Source organism: Mustelus asterias, chromosome 9 (genome assembly GCF_964213995.1).
Source record: "Mustelus asterias chromosome 9, sMusAst1.hap1.1, whole genome shotgun sequence".
In the NCBI taxonomy this organism is placed as follows: Eukaryota; Metazoa; Chordata; class Chondrichthyes; order Carcharhiniformes; family Triakidae; genus Mustelus; species Mustelus asterias.
In genome coordinates, this window is record NC_135809.1 from 103359063 (window position 1) to 103381619 (window position 22557).

General features: G+C 42.4%; 1 protein-coding gene and 2 non-coding genes across 4 annotated transcripts; all 3 read right to left on the reverse strand.

Moving 5' to 3' along the window:
- Positions 1-2972: 2972 nt before the first annotated feature.
- rpl27a (ribosomal protein L27a) lies at positions 2973-13353 on the reverse strand. 2 transcript variants are annotated; one of them, XM_078220728.1, is made up of 5 exons: positions 13239-13353; positions 11332-11395; positions 11177-11252; positions 9487-9661; positions 2973-3144 (listed from the first exon to the last, which is right to left on the reverse strand). In XM_078220728.1, exons 1-5 carry the CDS (start codon positions 13239-13241, stop codon positions 3016-3018), a joined length of 447 nt encoding a protein of 148 aa, XP_078076854.1. In that variant the 5' UTR covers positions 13242-13353; the 3' UTR covers positions 2973-3015. The 2 variants fall into 2 exon arrangements, with proteins under 2 accessions (XP_078076854.1, XP_078076852.1); XM_078220726.1 differs by having other exon boundaries at positions 12566-13312.
- On the reverse strand, positions 5313-5444 carry LOC144499354 (small nucleolar RNA SNORA3/SNORA45 family). The gene has a single exon (XR_013498827.1). It is a non-coding gene; the product is annotated as a small nucleolar RNA SNORA3/SNORA45 family (small nucleolar RNA).
- LOC144499355 (small nucleolar RNA SNORA3/SNORA45 family) lies at positions 10571-10702 on the reverse strand. Its single transcript, XR_013498828.1, has one exon. It is a non-coding gene; the product is annotated as a small nucleolar RNA SNORA3/SNORA45 family (small nucleolar RNA).
- Positions 13354-22557: the final 9204 nt, after the last annotated feature.

Sequence of the window (22557 nt, forward strand, 5' to 3'; positions counted from 1 at the left end):
CACAGGTTTCACCGAGTGACAATGTCAATGTATATGGAACCTTGTTAGCTAATGTGATACAAGGTCAGACTGAAGAGAGTGTAAAATTAAAATGCACAGGGGATTGGGAGTAGTGTAGCAAGATGGACAGAAAACTGGTTTGCAGACAATAGGAATAAACAGGTCTTTTGCCAGGTGGGAGGTAGTGACATAGTGACGTAGGGATCAGTGTTCGACCCCAGCTATTCACAACATATCTTGATACATTTAGTTCCCTTGTCTAAATTATCTCCAAATTTGCAGATTAACACTAAGATGGGTGGGAGGGTGAGCTGAGGATGCTTTAGTGTGATTTGGATAAATTTTGATTTAATTTATAGTCAAGTGAAAAGTATTCTTTCTTGCATACTATACAAAGCATACCATACATCAGGAGAGTGCAGAATGTAGTCATACTAGGGTGTAGAGAAAGATCAACTTGATGCAAGGTACGTCCATTCAAAAGTCTGATGGCAGTAGGGAAGTTGATTTTGAGTCGGTTGGAATGCGTCCTCAGACTTTTGTATCTTTTTCCCTGATGGAAGGTGGCGGAAGAGTATGCTCAGGGTGTGTGGGGGTCCTTAAGTATGCTGGCTGGTTTTCCAAGGCAGCAGGAAGTGTAGAGTGTGTCAATTGAAAGAAGACTGGTTTGAGTGATGGACTGGGATTTGTTCACAACCCTTTAGTTTATTGCGGTCTCAGACACAGTAGGAGCCATACCAGCTGTGATACAACTGGAATGGATGCATTCTATGGTGCATCTGTAGAAGTTGGAGAGAGTTGTAGTAAATGAATGAATGAAGTTGAATGACTAGGCAAATACATGGCAGATGTGATAGAATGGGGATAAATGTTATCCACCTTAGTAGCAAAAACAGGAAGGTAGATTATCAGACTGGCTGTAGATTGACAGGAATGCGCAATGTAACCTGGGCTATCTTTGTACAGTAAGAAGTCTCACAACACCACATTAAAGTCCAACAGGTTTATTTGGAGCACAAGCCACAAGCTTTCAGAGGGCTGCTCCTTCGTCAGGCAAGTGGGAGTTCTGGGAACAAACAGGGCATATAAAGACAAACTCAATTTATAAAATTATGGTTGGAATGCGAGTCTTTAAAGGTAATCAAATCTTAAAAGGTACAATGTGAGTGGAGAGGGGGTTAAGCACAGGTTAAAGAGATGTGTATTGTCTCCAGCCAGGACAGTTAGTGAGATTTTGCAAGCCCAGGCAAGTAGTGGGGGTTACAGATAGTGTGACATGAACCTAAGATCCCAGTTGAGGCCATCCTCATGTGTGCAGAATTTGGCTATCAGTTTCTGCTCAGCGATTCTGCATTGTCGTGCCATTAACTGTACTGGCTGGAGACAATACACACCTCTTTAACCTGTGCTTAACCCTCACTCCACACTCACTGTCTGTACCTTTAAGATTCGGTTACCTGCAAACTCGCATTCCAACCATTATTTTGTAGATTGAGTTTGTGTCTTCATATGCCCTGTTTGTAAACAGAACTCCCACTCGCCTGATGGAGCGCTCTGAAAGCTTGTGCTACCAAATAAACCTGTTGGACTTTAACCTGGTGTTGACACACTTCTTACTGTGCTTACCCCAGTCCAACGCCGGCATCTCCACATCGTATCTTCGTACACCAGTCACTGAAAGCATGAAGGTTCAGCAGGCAGCGAAGGCAAATGGTATGATGGCCTTTATAGCGTGAGGATTTGAGTGTATGAATACTGCAGTTATACAGGACCTGGACACTTGAAGTTTTGGTCTCTTTTTCCAAGCTATTCCTGGGATAGAGACTGACATGAGATTGAGTCAGTTAGGATAGTTGCTGGAGTTTTAACAGGCCACAGCTCAATGACACAGGCTAGATCATTTAGGACCGAGATGAGGAGAGATTCCTTACCCAAATGGTGAGCCTGTGGAACTCTACAGGAAGCACAAACATAGTTTTCAAGGAGATATGTAGCTTTTGGGGCCAAATCATAATTAATGGTGCAACAGACTTGCAGGGCCAGATGGCCTGCTCTCATTTTCTATGTTTGTGAATGCAGTTATTTCCTTATGGTCACTAAGTTTTCTAACATTAGAAGTAGCAAAATAAGGTTTTCATGTTGATCACAGGAGGAAACAGGACTGCCTATTGTTAGGGAACCTTTTCCCACCCTCTCCCCATTTGGGATGACCAGAGAGTATCCTGAAGAGAACTACCTCAGTCACAGATGCCTGTCCCAACAGACATCCAACCACCTTCATGCATGTCACCAATGTGCAGATTCTTGACTAGGGTTCCTCAGTACACAGCCTGTCTCATCAACAATTCTGCAACAGATGCAATGACAAATGGACCCTGGTAGAGGCAGTGCCTTTTTTGCTTGTACTATTATGGAAGACTTCTTGGATTGTACTTTACCAGCATCACCGCCCGCCCTTCCACCCCCCCCTCCAAGAGCAAGGATCTCAGTTTTGTCCCAAGAGAACATACAAGTATCTCCACCATTCCAAAACATGGAGGACTGAAGTCGTACAAGTCCTTGGGATCACTTCTGGAATATCATGTTCAGTCCTGGCTACAAACCTTTAAAGTAGCAGCTGCACACAGGTCATACTGCAAGATTTTTCTCTGTGTGTATAATCAGGTACCATCTCAGAACATTTTCCATCTGACCCACAGTGTAGTCATTTAACCAAACCATAATCCAGCATCAAGTCTTGTTAGCCCCAGCTCTAATTGTATTTAAAACCAAAGAATATATTTATCTCACCCAAAATTAACACAAGTGCTTTGGACAACTGCAAGTTTATGAAAGGTACAACTGGAAAGATGGCCAGGCCTGCCTTGACAGTCAAATCTGAAAGTAACAAAACCTCAAGTGTTTTAGCAGATGTCACCCTTAATAGGTTTCCTTCTTTCAATATTCTTTGAAGATTTAATGAAACTACACAGTTAAAAGTGACAGTAATTTTATTTGTACACCCAATTATAAAATTTATGCCATCAAGACACAGGCTCCACCAACTTCCTTTATCTTCTCTTCAGCTTTCCTGCTGAAGAACTTTGCCTTGACAATGACTGGCTGTTTTGGCAGTCTTCCTTTGCCGAGAACTTTATAGTAACCCTAAGGAGAAAAAACAAAAATTGACTTTTCAAAAATCTAAGGCAGGGTCAAGTAAGATTCTTTCAAACCAAAGATAAAATCTCAGAAAAATATAAGACATTAACGTTTACGATGTGGAAATCAACAACCCTCAAGATTAAAAAACACTGAACATAGAAATTGTACTGTATACAAATGTGCAAAAAAAATGTTCTCCCCAATTTCTCAGAACAGTGAAGAAGCCTGAACTATCAAAGTTAATTCCCCCACAAACCTTCAAGTAGGAATGAATGAATTCTGGGTTGGTGTGCCATATTTGGAATGGCAGTAGAGTGTTTTCAGAAACCATTATGGCTGCCACAAGAGTTGGCAAGATCATTCTCAACCCAAAGGAAAAAATAGCTTGGGTGGGGGAGACTGCTTCAAAACAAAATCATTAAGGCATCATTCTTTGTAACATTACATCCAGTTTCTTGCCAATCACATTGTTGAATTCAGAATGGTGAGAAATCATTTTCAAATTAAAACTAGGTCACCTCGACATGATTAGTCTGATTAGAGTTGGCATTAACCTGGCCCATCAAAAACTTCTGCACAGGAATTACTTTTATAATTGAAGCCAGTATTTGCTGGGAGATTCCATAGGTTGATAATTGCTTAGCTCACCTTTTTTGAAGGGTCTGATGATTGAAAACAGAACTGGCAAGATTTGAGAATTATCAAGTGATCAGATTTTGAAAGCAGCATAGAATTGCTTCAGTTCATTAGAAAATTAGCAAAGATAGGTGCAAACCAGTCTAAGACAGGTGATTAATTACTTAGATAAAGTAACTATTCCAAAGAACATGACCTCACCAAAAGTAAAGCGGACTGAGATAGACATTCCAATCAAAAGGGGCCTAAACAAATACATTTAGATGTCACTTAAAAAACAAAATTTAGTCTATATTCATGCAGTACGATACTCCTGTAAAAGTATCAATAAAAATGAAACAGACTATGTTCCGGTTCAAATAGGGTGATCAATGACAGTAAGTAATGACTGAACTTATTTGCACAAGAACATCTGCCATATTAACAATCATGGGAGTAAGGTCATCAGAAGTTCAGCTACAACCACAATCTCATTAGAGTATGGTTTTAGAAGCAGAAATATGTTTGATAGTGAACTCATTACCTCAATGTTCATTTAACCTATGCAGCTGAACAGCAACCCAGAGCATACCATGTAAAAAAAAAAGGCTATACTCTGGAAAACTAGACAAAATGTCATTCCTACCCTCAAAACACCAGTCACAGGTGAGGTAAAAGATGCTCACCACTTACTACTATAAACTGCTCAAAACCAAAAGCCAATAGTCTGGTTGACCAACTGTGACTCTGGGTTCAATATCTACCTTTCACCACTCTCACTATATGTACCATCTGCATGATGTGCCTGGAAATGTAGCAAAAGGATCTTGGAAACATCAACTTCCCCAAGGCATACTGAAACTAAACATTATACCACACATCAATCATTATTGGGTCATAATACTGAAATGTTGTCTTGCCTGGTACCAACACAAGGACCCCAGCAGTTTATGGTTCATCACCAACAAGAGCGTTGTCAATGCAACCCAGGAAAACAAAGGTAATCAAAGATTCAAATTTTGAAACTTGACACCAACTGGTCTACCACCACAGATGGCAAATCAAAATTATAGGCAGTTGAGACTTATGAACAGCAATGGTGTGTATTTGGGCAGGCTGATTTAATGCAGAGAAATGCAAGGTACTGCACAAAAAATATGCAATATAGTCCATGAAAACAAACAAGTTGAAAGAGACCTACAAATCTTAAAGTATGACACTACACATCAAACCAATGCAGAGCAGTAATGCTGAAAAAACACAGGCAAAACAAAAATAATGAAAACCTGCACATTCTTTAAGCCAGACTCCAACCAAAGGGACATTAAAAGGGGAGTTATGCTGAAAAACCTAGCACCCAAGGAACAATTAACTGAATATAGTTCAATTATTAAAATGACAAAATGACAGGTGTGCCAAAAAATGCTCGAACTAAAGCCTCCTAGCTAGATAATGGAGATGAAAACTTGAGCTATTTTAAAATATTTCATGCTGGAATGACTCCACACCACTACAACAATGGCATACAAAATTCATGATTACTTTGCAAAGTAAAACAATGTCACTAATTGTGTGACTGGCTGGGCTATAAAGGAGCTACAGCCAGTGAATAAAATCAGTAGTTACTCTTCGAAAACTATAGCACATCAAGACAATAGAAAATGTAAGGATGTGACTCTAGTCTCGTTTCCCCAGTTGAGTACCAAACTAATAAATTTTACTATACCATAAACCTTTTGCTATATAGGTAGGACATGAGAAGTGATGCCCCAGGGCCTGTACTGGTGTCTCGATTGCTTTTCATCAATAGTAAAACATGAAGGAAGTGTTCATTTGCTAGTTTGCCTTGATATGAGTTAAGCAGCATAGTAAATCATCAGGATGAATGTGGCCAAAATAATGTCTGAAAATTGTGACTAGGAACCATGTAATCAAAGAACAAAACAGCACAGGAACAGGCTCTTCGGCCCTCCAAGCCTGCACCGATCATGTGTTCCTAACAAGACCATCAGTTTGTATCCCTCTATTCCCAGTCTGTTCATGTGGCTATCTAGATAAGTCTTAAATGATCCTAGTGTATCTGCCTCAACCACCTTGCTTGGTAGTGCATTCCAGGCCCCCACCACCCTCTGTGTAAAATACATCCCCTGCATATCTGTATTGAACCTTGCCCCCCTTACCTTGAACTTGTGACCCCTTGTGTTTGTCATTTACTAACCTGGGAAAAAGCTTCCAACTGTTCACCCTATCTATGCCCTTCATAATTTTATCAACTTCTATTAGGTCGCCCCTCAACCTCAGTCTTTCCAGGGAGAACAACCCTAGTTTACTCAATCTCACCTCATAGCTAATACCCTCTATACCAGGCAACATCCTGGTAAACCTTTTCTGCACTCTCTCCAAAGCCTCCACGTCCTTCTGGTAGTGTGGCGACCAGAACTGGACGCAGTATTCCAAATGTGGCCTAACCAACGTTCTATATAACTGCAATATCATATGCCAACTTTTATACTCTATGCCCTGTCCAATAAAGGCAAGCATGCTATATGCCTTCACCACCTGTGCTGCCACCTTTAAGGATCTGCAGACTTGCACACCCAGATTCCTGTGTCTATACTCCTGATGGTTCTGCCATTTATTGTATAGCTCCCCCCTGCAATAGATCTACCAAAATGCATCACTTCACATTTATCTGGATTAAATTCCATCTGCCATTTCTCCGCCCAATTTTCCAGTCTATTTATATCCTGCTGTATTCTCTGACAATGTTCATCACTATCCGCAACTCCAGCAATCTTTGTGTTGTCCACAAACTTAATCAGACCAGCCACCTCTTCTTCCAATTCATTTATATAAATCACAAACAGCAGAGGTCCCAGTACAGAGCCCTGCGGAACACCACTAGTCACAGACCTCCAATCAGAAAAAGACCCCTCCACTGCTACCCCCATCTTCTATGGCCAAGCCAGTTCTGTACCCATCTAGCTAGTTCACCTTTGATCCCGTGAGATTTAACCTTTTGCACCAGCCTGCCATGAGGGACCTTGTCAAATGTTTTACTAAAATCCATGTGGACGACATCCACAGCCCTTCCCTCGTCAATCATTTTTGTCACCTCAAAAAACCTCAACCAAATTTGTGAGGCAGGACCTCCCTCATACAAAACCATGTTGTCTATCGCTAATGAGACTATTCAGTTCTAAATGTGTATACATGCCATCTCTAAGAATCTTCAACAATTTCCCTACCACTGACGTCAAGCTCACTGGCCTATAATTACCCGGGTTATCCTTGCTACCCTTAAATAACGGGACCACATTTGCTATCCTCCAATCCTCTGGGACCTCACTGTGTCCAATGAAGAAACAAAGATTTCTGTTAGAGGCCCAGCACTTTCATCTCGTCTCTCTCAGTAATCTAGGACAGATGCCATCTGGCCCTGGTTATTTGTCTACCTTCATGCTTCCTAAAACACCGAACACTTCCTCCCTTGTAATTGCGATTGTATTTATGATCTGTATCAATATTCAAATGCTTCTTGGCCAAGTTGGTGGTATTTAGACTGCAAGTGGGTGAACTCATTAATTCTACCTTTACTTTATTACCATAGAAACCCTACAGTGCAGAAGGAGGCCATTTGGCCCATCGAGTCTGCACCGACCACAATTCCACCCAGGCCCCACCCCCACATACCTTACCCACTAATCCCTCTAACCTACACATCCCAGGACTCTAAGGGGCAATTTTTTTTTAACCTGGCCAATCAACCTAACCCGCACATCTTTGGACTGTGGGAGGAAACCGGAGCACCCGGAGGAAACCCACGCAGACACGAGGAGAATGTGCAAACTCCACACAGACAGTGACCCGAGCCGGGAATCGAACCCGGGACCCTGGAGCTGTGAAGCAGCAGTGCTAACCACTGCGCTACCGTGCCGCCATCAAGACTGGACGAATACATTTGTACAAAATCATCCACGACAACTTAACATTCAAATGCAACTAGTACGAGTAACACAGGAAGTCCATTCTGACAAAAAGAATATGGGGTGGGGACAGTGGCTAGCACTGCTGCCTCACAGCGCCAGTAACCCAGGTGCCCCCAGGTTCAATTCCTGGCTCGGGTCACTGACTGTGGAGTTTGCATGTTCTCCCTGTGTGGGTTACCTCCGGGTGCTCCAGTTTCCTCCCAGTGTCCAAAGATGTGCAGGTTAGGTGAACAGGCCATACTAAATTCTCCCTCAGTGTACCCAAACAGGCACTGGAGTATGGCGACTAGGGGATATTCACAGTAACTTCATTGCAGTGAATGTAAGCCTACTTGTGACTAATAAATATACTTTACTCATTGGATTATGTACATGCAAAGTGAAGCAGAGAATTGAGAGACTCCATTTTAACTCCCAACCCAGGGAAATTAGGGATGGGCATCAAATGCGGCATTGCCAGTGACACACTAATGCAACTTTAGGAATAAAGCACGATTCAGTATACAACTGTTTGCATAATTTTACACTTGGGTTTCAGTCACTCCACACTCCCTGGTAACAGAAGACTCAGTAAAGCTCTTCCCATCTACCCAACTCTCCTCACTCATCGAGCCATTCCAACAGCCTTACAGGAACACCACGTTGCCCTGGGGTCCAAAAGGCATCTTTATGTTCACTGATTGAAAATCAGTGATGATTCAGTGCAAGTGGGCAGCACCTCCGCCTCAGCATTAGGGACCGAAGTTTGATTCCAGCCTTCAGTGACTGTGGAGTTTGCATGTTCTCCCATGTCTGTATGGGTTTCCTCCAGATGCTCCAGTTTCCTCCCACAGTCCAAAGACATGCCGGTTAGGTGGATTTGGCAATGCTAAATTGCCCCTCAGTGGCACAAGATGTGTATGTTAGGGGAATTAGCAGGGTAAATGCATGGGGTTGAGGGCAGGATGTGGGTTGGTTAAGATTCTGTCAGAGTTGGTGCAGACTTGATAGGCCAAATGGCCTCCTTTTGTACTGTAGAGATTCTATGAACTAGTTGAGACTCAGACTTCACTGCTCCCTCGCTCCACCACCGAACCTTGCAGAGACTCTGGCTCTGCCTCCCACCATTAGCTTCCAATCCCTGTAGCTCCATCAAGCAGCCAGCAGCAGAGTGCACCCTGCTGGTGCACCTAGATCTGAGCTGATGAGGCGGAGTGGCAGCAGCTGGAATTCAGGCATTGTCTGAAAGCACAAGATCAAGTGCACCAATAACTATGGAAAGATTGAGGTTGAAAAATTTCCAAGGGCAGAAATCCATTCTTAAAATTCAGAAACTTCACATCCTTGAATCTCAGATGGGACTAATGGCAGCCAGTTGCAAAAGACCAAGTGAAATGGGCAAAAGAGTTAAATGCAGTATAAGATTATGCATTTGGTGCATCAAAGACAAACAGGGGCATCTTAATGTCAAAATTAGGAACAGCACAGGTGCATCAGGATGTGTGCCCAAGCATGTAAAGATCTCAAAGAACATACTTTATCTTGGAGGGAGGTAAAGTTTTAATAGGGCTTAATGTCAAATGTTGAGTTGAATACAGCCTGTGCTAGCTTCAGTTTCTCTTTATTACCTGGGAGTTATGGTATCACTATGATTTACCAACTCCTGTTAAGTTGCATCCAACCTATTCTACCCACAAGCTCAGCTGTATCATATTTTAATCCTATTTGCAGACCATGGAAACTCCTGTACTGTAACACTTACAGCGTGTACAACGTCAATAACGGGTGCTGGTCCTTCAGGTTTCTTGGCATAGTTCAATCGGGTCTGTTCACTGACCAATGTCCAAAGTTTATCCAGATTTATGGTCGGACAGAACAACTGATTCTTCTTTAGATGGTAATGTCTCATACCAACCTTTCCAAAGTAACCTGGATGACTGAAGAACAGAATTATTTAGAAACTCAACTTACTGAATATGAACGGCAACTCAAATCAATGGGACACAGTGAACATTCAACGGTAACAATTCTAGATTACTTCCTGTGTGTTTCCTGTCCCTGCCACTCATATCTCCACAACACACACTGGAACCTTGCTGCAGGGACTCATCAGCTCTTGGTCTAGTTGGATGGTCTAGCTGGACCAATGAGCGGCACAGGCTTGGAGGGCTGAAGGGCCTGTTTCCTGTGTTGTACTGTTCTTTGTTTGTTTGTTTGTGATTCAGCACACCAACATAATAGGCCAAACTTTCAGTGTGCTGATCAGCTTTGGGTAAGTCATGAACAAAGAAATCAAATCTCTACTCTAGTTTCTATTTTAGACAGCCCATCAAGTTTACTGCCTTCCAGCTGAAATATTAATTCAATGGAAAGCACCCCATTCTACAGATCTCACCCGAACCTGTAACAAGGCTCAGAGAGCACAGTAAGTGGATTAACTTGAACCATTGGATGATACTGTGCACTCAATAAACAGCGTTTATAAATGTTTAGCAAACTCAGGCAGTTTCGAAGAGAATGCCATAAAAATGGAGACAAGCAAGAGCAAGGAATTTGTCTAGTTTCAGTTAACTATACCAGTTGGATAAATTATAGAATTTTACACTGCAGAAGGAGGCCATTCGGCCCATCGTGTCCGCAGACCACAATCCCACCCAGGCCCTAACCCCATAACCTCATGTATTTACCCTAGCTAGTCCCCCGACACTAAGGGGCAATTTAGCATGGCCAATCCAATTAATTAATGCAGCCATTTAAATAGCTATGGTCCACAGGGCATTCTTGCATCATATTTAAAGAAACAATTCAGAATTATTAAAAGTCTGACAACCAAGTCAAGTTGCAACAAATGTCACTAATCTGGTGACTGACTGCTGTTACAAGAAACTTCAGCCAGTGAATAAAAGTAGTATTCATTCTTCGAGAACAATAGCACACCAAAACAACTGGAAGTGTCAGGATGTGACTCTAGTCTCGTTATTTTGTCAATGTTGAACAAAGGTGGGGAATAGGACAGAAGCAATTTAACAACCTTCTATTACAGGAATAGAAACAAATGCTGGAAAAACTCAGCAGGTCTGGCAGCCCAAGTGGAGAGATCGATCGATCGATCGATCAAGAAAAGTAAGAGAGATAACATGTTAACTGTTTTTCTCTCCACAGATGCTGGCAGATCTGCTGAGATTTTCCAGAATTTGCCATTTTTATTTTAGATTCCTAGAACCCACAGTATTTTGCTTTTATATTGCAGGACTTGTATTTCCCCACCCATTAAAAAAGGTATTGGATAATATTTATAGCTTGAACAGTTAAATAAAATGCTCAGATCCTCCCAGAATAGTTCTAATTTCACTTGTGGCATTTTCCACTGACCTCCTACCTTCAGCTTTTCACATTTGGTGCATGATCAGAATTATACATATTTATCAAAATAAATTTAGCAGAATACGTACTATTTATCAAAGTTGATTCTGTGATGATGCATACCACCAGCATTGCCACGACCACCAGGATGCTTCCTGTGTTTGCCTATAAAATGGAAAAAGTGTCACCCAGTATTTTGAACATGCTTAACATAGAAAGACCTCAGACTGCATTAACCACTCACCTATACGGCCATGACCGTGGCTAACGTGTCCTCTTAGCTTCCTGGTTTTTCTCAATCTGGACGGCTAAAATAAGGAAGACCACCCATTAGGTTATTTTGTCCACAACATTTTACAGTGGAAAACTGATCAATTATTTCATCAACCCATCCTTAAAGTAGTACATCTGCAGGCAAAAGCATGATACCATGAAAATTATACCCACTTCAACTATACACATCTGCACTTCATTTTCATGGCTTCTTTATATAGATGCACTTTGAAGCCTAGTTCTATAGAACTGCAACCCGAGAAGGCATAAAGACCCTTTTTTAAACTGATCAAAAAACAGATTTGACTCACCAAGCCCAAGTACTAGCAATGCAGGAATACTAAACTGCACCAAACCAAATATTAACTAGTTGCACAAACAGCCAATAATTAAATTTGGTCCATTATTTTCAGTGCATCAGACACAAATGTGTGGTCAATCCTGCATTGCTTGTGGTTCTCAGACTTGCTCCTTTGTATACTGGCCTACATTTACAAATTAGCAGTCATGGATAAATTTAAACTTCCACACCCTCCAACCATTAGTACTGCTGCCTCAGAGCCAGTTCAATGCCAGCCCTGGGTGACTGTGTGGGGAGTTTGCACATTCTCCGTGTCTGTGCAAGTTTCCTTCAGGTGCTCTGGTTTCCTCCCCCGAGCCTAAAGATGTTCAATTTGATTTATTTTGCAGGTTAGGTTGATTGGCTGTGCTAAATTATCCCTTAGGGTAAATACACGGGGTTACAGGGTATGCCTGGATATGAATGGCCTTCTTCAGTACTGTAGGGATTCTAATCTAGAGATAAAGCCAAAAAGGTGGAACCCATGTTATATGCACAGCAAATTTTGGCACATAAAAACTTTAGTTAACATTTTAAAAGACAAGATTGTAGTGCAAACATATTAAACATTTAATTGTGAATTTTAACCAAGTTTCATCCTAAACCTCTTATCTGACCCAGATTCCTCCTCCCATTTTTGGACCCTGCTCAATTTCTAGAAGTCTCCCACAAGGACAATCAAGTCCAGAACGCACCCAAGGATGCCCCTCAAACAACAGTCCTTAAATTAGTGATTAACCCAGAAGTGTTACAGGTGACCTCAGCCACCAACTAAATTTGTGTTCACCATACTATTTCAGCTATCAACTCACTTAACAATTTGAGGACTAACTATCAGCATGCAATACCCCTAGCCCTTTCTTACCATTGCCACAGCCAACTCCATTCAATGCAATTATTTAATTACAACATCCCGGGCCTCCAGTAATACTGCTCACTGATGAAACGGAAAGCGTCACAAAGCCCACAAGTTGCATAAATCATCAGGTCATAGCATCTCACCAAACTGTGATTGCAACGGTGCACTTAAACGTTGAAGTTTTCACAACGAAAAGCAACGGCACAGAATAGTTTTGGACCACGTATAGGGTAAACTCTGAATGGGTGGGACTGGCAGAACTAGTGAGTAGGAAACGTAAACCAAAGAAAAGACTGAATTCGGTCCAGGACTGGGGGGGGGGGGGGGGGGTAAGGACCAGCCACGCCAGCACACGTGGCTGACCCCCATTTAGAATGGGCTATGCTCGGCTGCTTCCAACTACACTACAGCAGCAGAGAAGCCACCACCACCCAAGGGCCATTCCACCCACTTGCCCGACGCTGAGCCTCCAGTAACTAGGCCGCAAATTCATTGCTGCCGTTGGGGCTTTCATCCAAACAAATACAGCTGCACCTCGGCAAAATCGCTGCCCGTGCTGCTGCGGAAAAGCACCGCGGTGGTTGACACGCAGGGATTTGTTTGGCAGAAGAATCTCAGTGACCGATGCCATTGGATTACAATCGCTTCGGAACGGGGAATCCTACCCAGCGTTACCTACCATCTTGGCTGATGACGCAAAGAGGGAGGCCAAAACGTAGTCTCGCGACTTTATTCGCGATTCTGGACCAGATCAGAATGCGCCTGCTCAGTGACGGTCTGCTTTGACCGTCTGTACGCCCAGCGTGCACTGCGGGCTATATTGAGCCGGCGTTTTACCTAGGGCGCCTGCGCAGTAAGTTTCCTTTATTGACGGTACTTTTTTCACATTTGTTTTTTGTGTGATTGTAATTGTTTTGTATTGACGTATTTGTAATAAACAAAAAGAAATCCTTTATTGACGGTCTCCCAGGCTAGGGCGCCTGCGCAGTAAGTTTCCTTTATTGACGGTCTCCCAGCCTGGGGCGCAGGCGCAGTAATTGTCTCCTTCATAAATGTCTCTCTGCCTAAGACGCCTGTGCAGTATCAGTCTCATGGGCCGGTTTCTTGCGGAGGGCGACTGCGCAGTAACAATCTCTTTTATTTTGACCTTCAGTTCTTTTCTCTCTTTGCAGATGCTGCCAGCCCGGCTGAGATTTTCCAGCATTTTCTCTTTTGGTCCTTTATTTACCGTCTCCCCGCCTAAGGTGCCTGCACAGTAACAGTCTCCTTTATTGACCATAAATGCTAAAAAATATCAGCAGGTTTGACAGCATCTGTGGAGAGCGAATATATATGATGTGGAGATGCCGGCATTGGACTGGGGTAAACACAGTAAGAAGTCTCCCAACACCAGGTTAAAATCCAACAGGTTTATTTGGTAGCTTTGTTAGCCACTAGCTTTCGGATGAAGGGGCAGCGCTCCGAAAGCTAGTGGCTTTTGCTACCAAATAAACCTGTTGGATTTTAACCTGGTGTTGGGAGACTTCTTACAGAGCGAATAGAGCCAACGTTTCGACTCTGGATGATCAGCTCTGACGAAGGGTCATCCAGACTCGAAACGTCCGCTCTACTCTCTCTCCACAGGTGCTGTAAGACCGGCTGAGATTTTCCAGCATCTCTGTTTTTGTTTCAGATTCCAGCATCCGCGGTATTTTACTTTTATCTTTCATTGACCGTCTCCCTGCCGAGAGCACCTGCGCAATAACAATCCCTCTCATTGACCGTCTCCCTGCCCAGCGCGGCTGCGCCGTAACAGTCTTATTATTGACCGTCTTCCTGTCCAGGGCGCCTGCGCAGTATGTCTCCATTGACCGTCTCCCTGCCTAGAGCGCCTGCGCAGTATGTCTCCATTGACCGTCTCCCTGCCTCGGGTGCCTGCGCAGTAACAGTCTCATTATTGATCGGTTCCCTGCCCAGAGCGCCTGCGCAGTAACAGTCTCATCATTGACCGTCTCCCTGCCTGGAGCAACTGCCTGGCGTCACGAGTCATTGGCACTGTCTGGAACGCATGCGCAGTAACAGGCTGCTTTATTGACTGTCTCCCTGCCTAGAGCGCCTGCGCAGTAGCTAGCGGTCATGGTTCCCCGCCTAGAGCGCCTGCGCAGTAACGGTCTTTTTTTATTTACTGTTTTTCCTGGCCAGACCGCGCCTACCGGGAAAGTGCTGGAAAGGGAACCAACTGAGAAACCGCAAGAAGTCAGTCAGCATCTGGAGAGATCAAACTTAGGTATACAGCTCCTCAGAACTCGAGGCTGTTTAAGATTATTAAACAGCTCCCTAACACAGGTCATTTGCTGTGCATTCTACCCAAACAGGTGTAAGTAAATGTAAGATGATCTGATCTTTCACCCGAAGAAGACTCTATGGAGGTATTATTTTATCCATAAAAAAAGCCTACACAATCGTCCATATTACAGCTGTCACCTTAAGTGATCCTAAAACCTTGATTCCAACATTCCACCTATTCAATTTCAAATATGAATCCCTCTTTGCAATGAAAAACTGTGACTATTGATCCTAATTTAGCTTTTCAATAGTTAAATCACCTGTTTTGAAATGGTACTTCAGATTTGTTTTCCTAAATCACCTATAATAGATGGAAAATGAGAAAAGAGGCAAAAGGAAAGTTTCTCAACAAGTTTTGAGAAACAAAATAAACTTCTGAAAGTTGTATAAAACTTATAAACACATTAGAATTTGGTTCACATTTCGAATTCCTATTTTATTAAGTAACTGACTTCAGAGGTATCAGCACAATATTACAGACACAAGAAAATTAGAGGGCCTATCCTTTTTATTATAACAGTAAAAGAGTGATTTGATACCAGAGTTCAGAGAATATATAAAGAAAATGAAAAGTTTTTTGTATGTTGTGAATCATTCTCGGGAGAATTGACAAATATAATGTTATGTAAGTATCACTTTGTGGAAAAACCTTCACAACACACTTTGTTGATTAGCTAACAAAATACCACCACGTCAGAACGGAAGATGTTGAGAATGTTTGAATCAAAAATGAGAAAGGCAGTTAGAAAGTTCTCAATGAGAAATCATTGCAATCTTTGAAAGTAACCAATTCTCAAAACCTTTGGGAAAGCAATAAAAAAAGGTGAAAGTGAACAGATCGATTCATTTAACATACTTTGTGAACAAAAATTCTCCAAAAGGAACAGAATAGGGCCAATTAGCAGCTAAACGGCACATCAAGTTTATTTTATTAGTCATAAGTAACACTGCAGTGAAGTTACTGTGAAATTCCCCTAGTCGCCACACTCCGGTGCCTGTTCGGGTCAATGCACCTAACCAGCACATCTTTCAGACTGTGGGAGGAAACCAGAGCACCTGGAGGAAACCCACGCAGACACGGGGAGAACGTGCAAACTCCACACAGGCAGTGATCCAAGCTGGGAATCGAGCCCAGGTCCATGGCGCTATGAGGCAGCAGTGCTAACTACTGTGCCACCGTGCCATCCTTCACAGAATCACAAAATTATTACGGTGCAGAAGAAAGCCATTCAGCCCATTGTACCTACACTGGCTTCCCAAACGAGCATTATGGTTGTGTCATTCCACTGCTTTTTCCCCGCACCCCTGCATATTGTGACTAATCAAGTATTCATCTAATGCCCTCCTGAATACCTCAATTGAACCTGCCTCCACCACAACTCCATGCAGTGCATTACAGACTTGAACCACTTGTTATGTGAAAAGGTTTTTTCTCACATCACATTTGTTTCTTTTGCAAATCACCTTAAACTTGTGCCTTCTTGTTTTTGATCCTTTTACAAGGGGAACGTGATTTTGAACATCTCTATCAAATCTTCTCTCAACCTTCTTTCCAAGGAGAAAAGTCACAACCTTTCCAATATATCCTCATAACTGAAGTTTCTCATCCCTGGAACCATTCTCGTAAATCTCTTTTGCACAATCTATAATGCGTTCACATCCTTCCTGTACTGTGGCATCCAGAACTGTACACAATATCTTTTCTGAAATCGAACTATTATCTTGTATATGTTCAGCATAACTTCCTTGCTTTTGTACACTGTGCCTGTATTAAAGCTAAGGCCTGTTTCTGAGCTGTAATTTTCTATGGTTCTATGCTTTATTAACTGTTCCCTCCACCTGCTTCCCAGGTCCCTCAGTTCCTGCACCCCTTTTAGAATTTTACCCCTGATTTTATATTGTCTCTCCATGTTCTTCCTATCAAAATGCATCACCTCACACTTCTCTGCATTGAACTTCATCTGTCACCTATTTGCCCAGTCCACCAGCTATGTTCTTTTGAAGTTCTACATTGTCCTTTTCGCAGCTTACAATACTTCTAAGTTTTGTATCACCTGCAAACTTTGAAACTGTCCCCTGCACACCAAGATCTAGATCATTATTATATACATGATGAAAAACAAGTGTCCCAATATGGACCCCTGAGGAATACAGTAAGAAGTCTAACAACACCAGGTTAAAGTCCAACAGGTTTATTTGTTATTCAAATAAACCTTTTGGACTTTAACCTGGTGTTGTAAGACTTCTTACTGTGTTTACCCCAGTCCAATGCCGGCATCTCCACATCATAATTCCTGGGGAATACTCAGGCATGTAAAATCGCCAGCTCCAACGCACCACTCCCTGATGAGCTCAATGCATTCTACACCCATTTTGAGCAAGAGGTCAGCGAGAACATGCCCTCCACTCTTGAAGCCCTGGATGAACCTGTATCTGGGGTCACCATTGCAGATGCCAGAGCAGCTTTCTTGAAGGTCAACCCACGGAAAGCGACTGGCTTGGATGGGGTACCCGGACGTGCATTCAGATCCTGCGCAGATCAGCTGGCGGGGGTATTCACAGACATCTTCAACCTCTCTTTACAACAATCTGAGGTCCCTATCTGCTTCAAGAAGATGACCATCATCCCGGTATCTAAGAAAAACCAAGCAGCGTGCCTTAATGACTATCAGCCAGTGGCTCTGCCATCCATCATTATGAAGTGCTTCGAAAGGTTAGTCATGGCACGAATCAATTCCAGCCTTCCAGACTACCTGGATCCACTACAGTTTGCCTACCGCCGCAACAGGTCCACAGCAGACACCATTTCCCTGGCCCTGCACTCAACCCTGGAACACCTAGATAACAGGGACACCTATGTCAGACTCCTATTTATTGACCACAGCTCAGCCTTCAACACTATTATTCCCACGAAACTCATCTCCAAATTCCGTGGTCTGGGCCTCGGCACTTCCCTCTGCGACTGGATCCTGAACTTCCTAACTCACAGACTACAATCAGTAAGGATAGGCAGCAACACCTCCTCCACGATCATCCTCAACACCGGTGCCGCACAAGGCTGTGTTCTCAGCCCCCTACTATACTCCTTATACACTTATGACTGTGTGGCCAAATTCCCCTCCAATTCAATTTTCAAGTTTGCTGACGACACCACCGTAGTGGGTCGGATCTCAAACAATGACGAGACAGAGTACAGGAATGAGATAGAGAATCTGGTGAACTGGTGCGGCAACAATAATCTCTTCCTCAATGTCAACAAAACGAAGGAGATTGTCATCGACTTCAGGAAGCGTAAAGGAGAACATGCCCCTGTCTACATCAATCGGGATGAAGTAGAAATGGTTGAGAGTTTCAAGTTTTTAGGTGTCCAGATCACCAAGAACCTGTCCTGGTCCCCCCATGCCGACACTATAGTTAAGAAAGCCCACCAATGCCTGTACTTTCTCAGAAGACTAAAGAAATTTGACATGTCAGCTACGACTCTCACCAACCTTTACAGATGCACCATAGAAAGCATTCTTTCAGGTTGTATCACAGCTTGGTATGGCTCCTGCTCTGCCCAAGGTTGTGCTACAAAAGGTTGTGAATGTAGCTCAATCCATCACGCAAACCAGCCTCCCAGCCATTGATTCTGTCTACACTTCCCGCTGCCTCGGCAAAGCAGCCAGCATAATTAAGGACCCCACGCACCCCGGACATTCTCTCTTCCACCTTCTTCCTTCGGGAAAAAGATACAAAAGTCTGAGGTCACGTACCAACCGACTCAAGAACAACTTCTTCCCTTACCTTGCATTAAGTTGATCTTTCTCTACAGCCTAGCTATGACTGTGTCCTTCTCTGTAAATGGTATGCTTTGTCTATATAGCATGCAAGAAACAATACTTTTCACTGTATGTTAATACATTGACAATAATAAATCAAATCAAATCAAAACCACTACAAACCTTCTTCCAACCCAAAAAATATCCATTGCCCATTACTCTCTGCTTTCTATTATTCAGCCAATTTTGTGTCCACTGTCTTTTTTGTTCCATGACCTAAAACTTTTCTCACAAGTCTGTCATGTGGCACGGTATCGAATGCCTTCTGAAAGACCAAGTACATCACTTCAACAGCATTACTCACATCGACCCTTTCTGTTACCTCATCAAAAAACTCTAGCAAATTATTTAAACATGATTTCTCCCTTTTAGAAATTCATGCTGGTTCTTCTTAATCAACCCACATTTTTTCATGTGACTACTAAATCTGTCCTGAATAATTGTTTCTAGATGCTTGCCCATGACTGATGTTGAACTGATTGGCCTGTAATTGCTGAGGCTATCCTTACAACCTTTTTTGAACAAGGGTGCAACATTTAATATTCTCCAATCCTCTGGTACTTCCGCTGAATCTAGAGAACATTGTAAGATCATGGCCAGTGCACTCACAATTTCTATTTTCACTCCTTGGATACATCTCATCTGGTCCCAGTGCCTTGTCAACTTTCAGTACTGACAGTCTATTCAACACTTCCTGATCAATTTTGAAACCTAGGGACAGAATTCCTTCAACTGTCACCATGTCCTGGGTTGCATCTACTTCCTTGGTAAAGCTGGATGCAAAGTATTCATTTAATACCTCAGCTATGCCCCCTGCCTCCATGTGTAAATTCCCTTTTAGGTCCCTAATTAGCCTTATTCCTTTTACCACCCCTTTACTATTTATATGCCTTTAGAAGACTTTGGAATTCCCCTTTATGTTGGCTGCCAATCTTTTCTCATATTCCCTTTTTGCTTCTCTAGTATGCTTTTTCACTTCCCCTCTGACCCTTCTGTATCCCTCTTGGTTCTCAGCTGTATTTTCTACCTGTCATAAGCATACATTTTATTTCTTATCATAATTTCTATTTCCTTTTTCATCCAGCAAGCTCTGGATTTGTTTGCCCTACCTTTCTCTTTTAAAGGAATCTGTGCTTCCCAATCCCTGACTGCCCATCAGCAATGATGTGATGTGACCTCAGACTTTTTAAAAACACATTGCCAGTATACACACAATCTTCCATTTAGTTACAACATTAGACACTTCCCATGATTCACAGCACCCCATTAACCTGAGAGCAGTATGCTAATTACAAAATTCAACTTTTGATTTTAGACTGGAATTATTTGAAGAAAAAATTAATCATACAATTTCCATTCTTAGCCAAAGATACTTATTTAACTCCACATGAACTGGAACATATCTGTAGTCTCACATTCTTTCAAAGAGAATATTTTCTGAGTGACTTGAGTTTCTGTGTTGCTACTAAATAGTCCCACTATATTTTAGTCTTTTGTAAAATATGAGTTACAAGTACATTAATTCAAAAGGAATTATACTATAATACTATCTGGAACAAACTTGATTCAAATCTGAGACATTAATTGCTGGCTATACAAAAAATGAGTGACAAAACTACAAAATACAATTGGCTAGATTTTGCTGTGGAAATAATGATGAGGCCAACAACACTTGCCATTATTTATGTGCTAATTGGACAGTATTTGTCATGTGAGTTGTTAGTGAAAATCTGGCAATTGTTAGTGATGTCCTTACCCCTCAAAAAGCTGCACAAAATGGCACCTTGCTGTCTGACTCAGCATTAAAGTCATTAAACTGCACGATGTTCCTGTATTTATTTCATAGGTATGGTCTAAACTTGTCAAAAAAGTTAGGAATTGTCTATTCCACAGTAAAAACTCTTTTAATGATATGATGAGTCTTAGTTACTGTCAAAGAATCTTTCTGGTGCTGATAATTCACTCCTAATGAGACTGTGGAATCTCATTAGTCTGACTTATAATTATTGTAGGAGATCAGGACTAAAGTGTAATGACATTCCCAGCTCAAAGAAGGGAAGGTTGGGTAAATTGTTATTCCTGGCTACAAGGTAAGAAAAAAAGTGATAGATGAGGCAGGGCGGTGTTGGTCAAATAAACTATTAAAGCAATGGAAAGGTATCTTGTAGTTGAGGAGACAAAGACAGAGCCTATTTGGTTAGAATTAAAGAATAATAGATTTGTTCCTATGTTATTGGGTGTATAATAATGCCACCAAATAGTGGGAAGGAGATAGAGGAGTATATTTGCATGCAAATTGCAGAAAGGACTTATGTTTACCAAGGAAGATGACATTGCTAAAACTGTTGCTAAAGTAATTGAAGACATTGTCAAGATAATGGATAAGATAAAATTACATGAAGAGGAGGCATTAGACTGAGTGGCAGTAGTATTGTATAATAGGGAATTCAAAAGTATTTTATAGACACCAAAACAGTAACAGGGTAGTGAAAGGAAGGATGCAGTCAATTAGAGACCAAGAAGGGGAGATCTTGTGGAACCAGAAGGCATAGCTGAGGTACTAAAGGAATACTTTGTAATCTTTTAAAGTTTATTCATACACAGGATCTGGGTGTTGCTGAGATAGCCAGCATATGGTGAGCCATTCTGGAACTGCTACAGTCCATGTGGGTTTACTGTTAGGGACGAAGTTCCAGGTTTTGACGCAATGATGATGTATATATATCATATCACTTATAAATATATTTGCCAGTCAGGAAGGTGGCCTGGAAGGAAACTTGGTGGTGGTGGAGGTGTTCCCGTGTGACTGATGCACTTGTGTTTTTAGGTGGTCGAAGTCATGAATTTTGGAGACACTGTTGAAGAAGCCTTACAGAGTGTTGCAGTTGATCTTGTAGATGATACACAATCCAGCCATGTTGAATTTGTGGTGGAGGGAATGAATGGTCCAGGTTTTGAAGGAAATGCTGGTCAGGCAGTTGATGTCCTAGTTGATGTTGAACGTCTTGGGTCTTGTTGGAGCTGCAGTCATCCTTCACACTCTTCTTGAAGAAGAAATTAAATATAACTCTTGGAGCTGAAGGGATCAAGGGATATGGGGGGAAGTGGGGGGCTCAGGATATTGAATTCGATGATCAGCCATGATCAAAATGAATGACGGAGCAGGCTCGAAGGGCCGAATGGCCTACTCCTGCTTCTAGTTTCTATGTTTCCGTTATACACCTGGCTTGTGCCTTGAAGATGATGAAAGGGCCTTGTGAAGGCAGGAGGCATGCCTCTGATGCGCTCTTGTAGTTACTGTTTGTTTTGTTACCGCTATGACACTGCCTCCCAGTTCTGCAGCCTGGCCGGTGGCACAATGGTTAGCGCTGCTGCCTCACAACGCCAGGCATCTGGGTTCGATTCCCGGCTTGGGTCACTGTCTGTGCAGAGTCTGCATGCTCTCCCCGTATCTCCCCGTATCTCTGGGTGCTCCGGTTTCCTCCCACAGTCTGAAAGACGTGCTGGTTAGGTGTATTCACCATGCTAAATTCTCCCTCAGTGTTCCCGAACAGGCGCTGGAGTGTGACAACTAAGGGCTTTTCACAGTAACTTCATTGCAGTGTTAATGTAAGCCTACTTGTGACAATAATAAATAAACTTTAAACTTTTTCTGCAAGAGCCTCTTCCTTTGCTCCTTTTTCATTCTTCTCAATTGGGAACTCTGTCCTTTCTCCCTGTCCCCTGTCTGGAACTCTTCTTGATATTACAGTCTGCTCCCAAGTCACATGATCCAGGTTTCATGCTATTTTCTTTTTAGGCAAATGTGTTGGACCCATCCTCAACCTGTAGAACTTCAAAAATTGGATTAGA